The sequence below is a fragment of the Callospermophilus lateralis genome, chromosome 10 (assembly GCF_048772815.1).
Source record: "Callospermophilus lateralis isolate mCalLat2 chromosome 10, mCalLat2.hap1, whole genome shotgun sequence".
Lineage (NCBI taxonomy): Eukaryota > Metazoa > Chordata > Mammalia > Rodentia > Sciuridae > Callospermophilus > Callospermophilus lateralis.
In genome coordinates, this window is record NC_135314.1 from 78,549,143 (window position 1) to 78,554,410 (window position 5,268).

General features: G+C 32.7%; 1 protein-coding gene across 1 annotated transcript; it reads right to left on the minus strand.

Moving 5' to 3' along the window:
• Nucleotides 1-3,965: 3,965 nt before the first annotated feature.
• LOC143408526 (olfactory receptor 5K16) lies at nt 3,966-4,918 on the minus strand. The gene is given in 2 exon segments (XM_076868348.2): nt 3,966-4,489; nt 4,492-4,918. Coding segments are annotated over 2 exon segments (951 nt in total).
• Nucleotides 4,919-5,268: the final 350 nt, after the last annotated feature.

A 5,268-nucleotide genomic window follows, 5' to 3' on the forward strand; every position in this document is an offset into this window, starting at 1 on the left:
TATGCTATGGGTGAGAGATTTGGCATACTGAAGAACTATCTCAGAGAAGAAGTTGACAGTTGTTTTGAAAGTTTGGTTTGAGGGGAGAGAAAAATGGAGGATTACTTTTAATTTCTGACTGGCCCAATTGGTTGAAGGAAACTACCATTACAATAAAGAAGACAAGGGAGGCTCCTCATGTCAGGCATCCATTGCTCACAAGTCCCAGAATTCAGTGGCCTTTGAGGATGTGGCTGTGAACTTTACAGAGGAGTAGTGGGCTCTACTGGATCCTTCCCAACAGAATGTCTACAGAGATGTAATGCAGGAAGTCACTAGCAACCTGGCTTCTGTAGGAGACAAATGGGAAAATCTGAACACAATTCCTGGGAGAGATGTAAGGCACATTATATCTTACTCTGCAAACGAACCATACGAGAAGGAGGAAAATGGAGGGAAGCCATATAAACTTAAACTGAACAGAACATCTTTAATTTCTTGTACAAGTGTTCAATGACAAGCATCAGTGCACACTATAAATGAACCTTATGAATGCCTGACATGTGGAAAAGAGTGCAGTTGTTCCATATATTTTCAAAAATATTTACAATCTCATACTGGAGAGACAACCTATAGATGTTTCCACATTTTAATGTGGAAAAGTCTTCATTCGTTCTTCTTGCCTTCAAAGATATAAACTAATTCATACTGGAGATAAGCCTTATGAATGTAAACAATGTGGGAAAGCCTTCAGTTGTTCCTCTCACCTTCAAAGACATAAACAAACTCATACTGGAGAGAAGCCCTATGAATGTAAATAATGTGAGAAAGCATTTTTTTTTATTGGATTTCCTATAACAACATGAACAATTTCATACTGGAGAGAAGCCCTATGAATGTAAACAGTGTGGGAAAGCTTTGTCTATTTCAGTTCCCTTCAAAAACATGAATGAACTCATACTTGAAAGAAGCTCTATGAATATAAGCAATTTAGTAAAATCTTATTTTCAAAGACTTAAACAAAGTCACACTGTAGAGAAGCCCTATTAATGTAAATAATTGGGAAAAGCCTTCACTACTTCCTCTTACATTTAAATACACAAAGAAACTCATACTTGAAAAAAGCCCTAGGAATGTAAACAATGTGAAAAGTCTTTGCTAGATCCAGTCAGTTTCATTCACATGAACCGAACTCATAAAGGAAAGAAGCCCTATGGATGTAGATAATGGGGGAAAGCTTTCTATAGATCTGCTCACCTTCACAGACATGAACGACCTCATTCTTCAGAAAAGCCCTATGAATGAAAACAATGTGGGAAAGCCTTTACTAGTTTCTCTTACCTTCACATACATGAACAATTTTATACAGGAGAAAAGCCTAGTAAATAGTGTGGGAAGGCCTGCTTATTTTCATATACATGAATTAGCTCATACTAGAGAAAAACCTTTCTAATGTAAGCAGTGTGGGAAATCCTTCACTACACCTAGTCACTTTTATTCACTTGAAGGAACTCATGTTGGTGAGATGCCCTGAGAATGTAAGCAATGTGAGAAAACCTTTGCTTGATACGGTAACATTTTAAAACATCAAACAACTTATACACGAAAAAATTCCTACTAAAGAAAAAAAATGTGAAATTACCAAAAAAAAAAAAAAAAGAAATAAATGGGAGGGACAAAATTTGAGGGAAATTCAATAGTTGTATTTTAATATGTCTTTGGAACATTCAAGCTACCTTGTAAAGTAGGCAGCTGGATATATGAATCCAGAGATTAGGTGAACTAACACAGCTGGAGATATACATTCTGGATCATCTTAGTATAATATTAAAAGCCGTGAAGTGGAATAAATTACATTCCATGCATGTATGATTCTGTTTAAAATGAAGCCCACTATTATGTAGAACTATATTGCACCAATGAAAACATTAAACATAGTCACATACAAATAAAGAAAAGAGAAAATTTACATGTCTTATATGTATCTTCTGGATCCTTAATAGCAATGTATTAGAAGCACGAGAGTCTTCCCCAATCATATCTTGTTATTTTGTAGTTTGTTATGTGTTCTTTTAAAGTGTCAATCTTCTGTGATAAAAGTGAATGCAGTGGTATTGTCTGGTTTTTGCTTTGCAAATAGGATGGAAACAAACTTTCTGTGTATATATGCACATGTGATTGTATTGGAATACACACTCAAATGAGGCATGAGAATCAGTAAGAAAAGAATTAGTTAATAAATGCTTCTGGAACTAATTACTAGTCCAAAATCAAATTGTAATTCTTACTTCACAACATCCTAAAATAAATCCTGCTTCAATGTCATGTATTAAAACTCAAGCAATGAATAAATAAAAATTCAAATTTGTTGATAAAAATCTCTGAAGGCACAGCTGAGATCTTATAAGTTTTAACACAAATAGAAAAAGATAAATATATATTTAGCAGACCCAAGACCAATGAGCAATCTTTTTCTCCTTGTTGAATTTTGATGCCCTTCTTGTTTTACATGAGCATTTACTTTGCATAATCTTATTTGTTACATTGACCTGATCTGTGTATTCATTCTTGATTTAAAACTAGAATGTTTTAATTGTTATAGATTGACCATATATTTTAGTATATAATGCATCACTATTTGTTTATTATGTTCCAGAAATATCTAGAATTTAAGAAGTAAAATAAAATTTGAATTACTAACCAGATTTCTAAAAGAATCTTTTGTTCTTATCTGAATTAAAATAATTGGTGGATTATTTTTGGAAGAACTGGCCAAATAAAGTAACAACTTCAACTTATGCCATATACTAAATTAATTCAAAGTTCAATCAATTAAACATGTAAAATTTTAAACTAACAAAAATATACAGAAGGAAAATAAGGAGGAGATGGAACAAAAAAGAAAACAGAAAAAAAATATTGGTTAACAATAGACTTTAAAGAAAAAATTAGACAAGAAAGCATGAAAGATATCACGAGTAAAAATCATAAACATGAGTACTTTAAATGAAAATATTTATCAGTTTTAAACATTACAAAAATTTTTAAAAATCTCAACACAGAAAGAAATTATTTGCCACAAAGATTTGTAAAAATTTAGAATGTTTTCTCTGAACTTGATGGTATAAATAACTTTTAAAAACATAAGGTAGAGAAAAATGAATAAACAATTCATAGGGGTAAAAATGTCTAATAAACTTATAATTTGGGTACCTATTACTATTAGTTAATGTCAAAAATAAAACAGAATCCTCATTAAAATGTTTTAAAGTTTTTTACTAACTGATTGATGTGTAAATGGTATGTTGCTTTATATTGCAAAATGTATAACATGATTGATACCTTTAGGAATGAAAACAATCTTAATTATACTCAGGTTAAATTAGATCTTATCTAATTTGCTATAATTCACTATTAATTATTTAATAAAATATTCATGTTTATTTCTTCTCATTCCATTCTTTTTCCATTCTTGGAAACATCTAAATAAAACTTCATTACTTTAAGTATAGACTACTACAATTAGTTTATAATTTCTAATTAGTACCTCTGTACTAGCTACAAGTGTCTGCAATGTGATTTTTCTGAAAACCAAAAACAATCATCTCACCTGTTGCCTTTGGAAGTGTAAATGTTTCAAACAGTGCATAGAATCGAAAGAAACTTTCTTCCATTAACTGGATAATATTAATCAAAGGAGATTCTTTTTCTCTTTAAATATTTAATTTTCATGCTATTTTGATTTTTTAGACTTGTAGCAATAAAATGACATAATTACATGAGACGAGTAAGTAATAACAGTGACCACTGAATTTCCCTTGATTTACTCAGATTGTTTAATATGGATTAAAATTTATCAAACAATAATGAAATTCTATCATATAGCCTTTAATAAATATAATCTACTGGCTTAAAGATATTTCATGTAAAATAGTATTTCCCTTTTCTATGTTCATTATTTATGAAAACATTTTAATAAATAAAAATTAATTAGCTATAGGGGATGAAGTTTGTTTAAGAATGTTATAAGACTGCAGAATATTTTTTAGTACATTTTTCACCTCCTTATTTCTCAGACTATATATAAAAGGGTTTAATAAGGGAATTACGATAGTGTAAAAGATTGCCACTGGTATATCTTTATCACCTTCTTCAAAAGGCCGAATATACATGAGGAGACAAATGTAGAATATTGAGACTGAGAAAAAGTGGGATGCACAAGTAGAAAATGCTCTACCTCTCCCTTCTTTGGATTTCATTTTGAAAATTGCAATAATAATGCAAAAATAAGAGATCAAAACAGTGGAAATGGTAAAGATTTGAATTGGCATTGAAAAAATATATATCATTAGTTCATTAATAAAAGGATCAGTACAGGATAGTCTATAGAGTGGAAGGATATCACAGAAAAAGTGATCAATTTGATGAGACCTGCAGAAAGTTAGCCTTAACAGAAGTCCTACATGAATCACAGAATGCAGATTACTAGCTATGAAGGTTCCTATAGAATCTGAATGCAGAGTTTCTTTGACATTAGAGAGTGGTACTGGAGGGGACTGCATATGGCCACATAGCGGTCATAGGCCATTGCTGCCAGAAGAAAGCAGTCTGCAGTCTCAGCAAGACAGAGAAAATAAAACTGTGCCATGCATTCATAGAGGGAAATTCTTCTATCCTCAGAAAAGAAGTTCTGTAACATCTTGGGAGTGATGGCACAGGAACAGCAGGAATCCATGAGAGCCAGGTTGCCCAGGAAGATGTACATTGGTGTGTGAAGACGGCGCTCCATGTAAATCATGGCCACCAACCCTAGATTCCCCACCATGGTGACCAGATAGATGGCAGAGAACACCACAAACAGAAGGACCTTTATGTCTGGGTGGTCTGTAAACCCCATGAGAATTAATCCAGTCGTTATGGAGTGATTTGCCTTCTGCATTCCTGACTTCTGTGCTGTGATAGAAATCATAAAGAAACTTGGGTAAGATTTGCTGGTAAATGGATGGAATTAGAGAAGATAATGCTAAGTGAAGTTAGCCAATCCCCAAAAAACAAATGTTGAATGTTTTCTGTGATATAAGGAGGTTGATTCACAGTGGGATAGGGAGGCTGAGCATGGAAGGAATAGAAAAACTCTAGATAAGACAGAGGAAGAGAGGAGAAGGGAGGGGGCATGGAGTTAGAAATGAATTTTCTAACTCCATGCCCCCTCCCTTCCCCTCTCATCCCTCTGTACTATCAGACAGATTTCTAATGGTGGAATGTGATAGACATTATTATCCAAAGTAC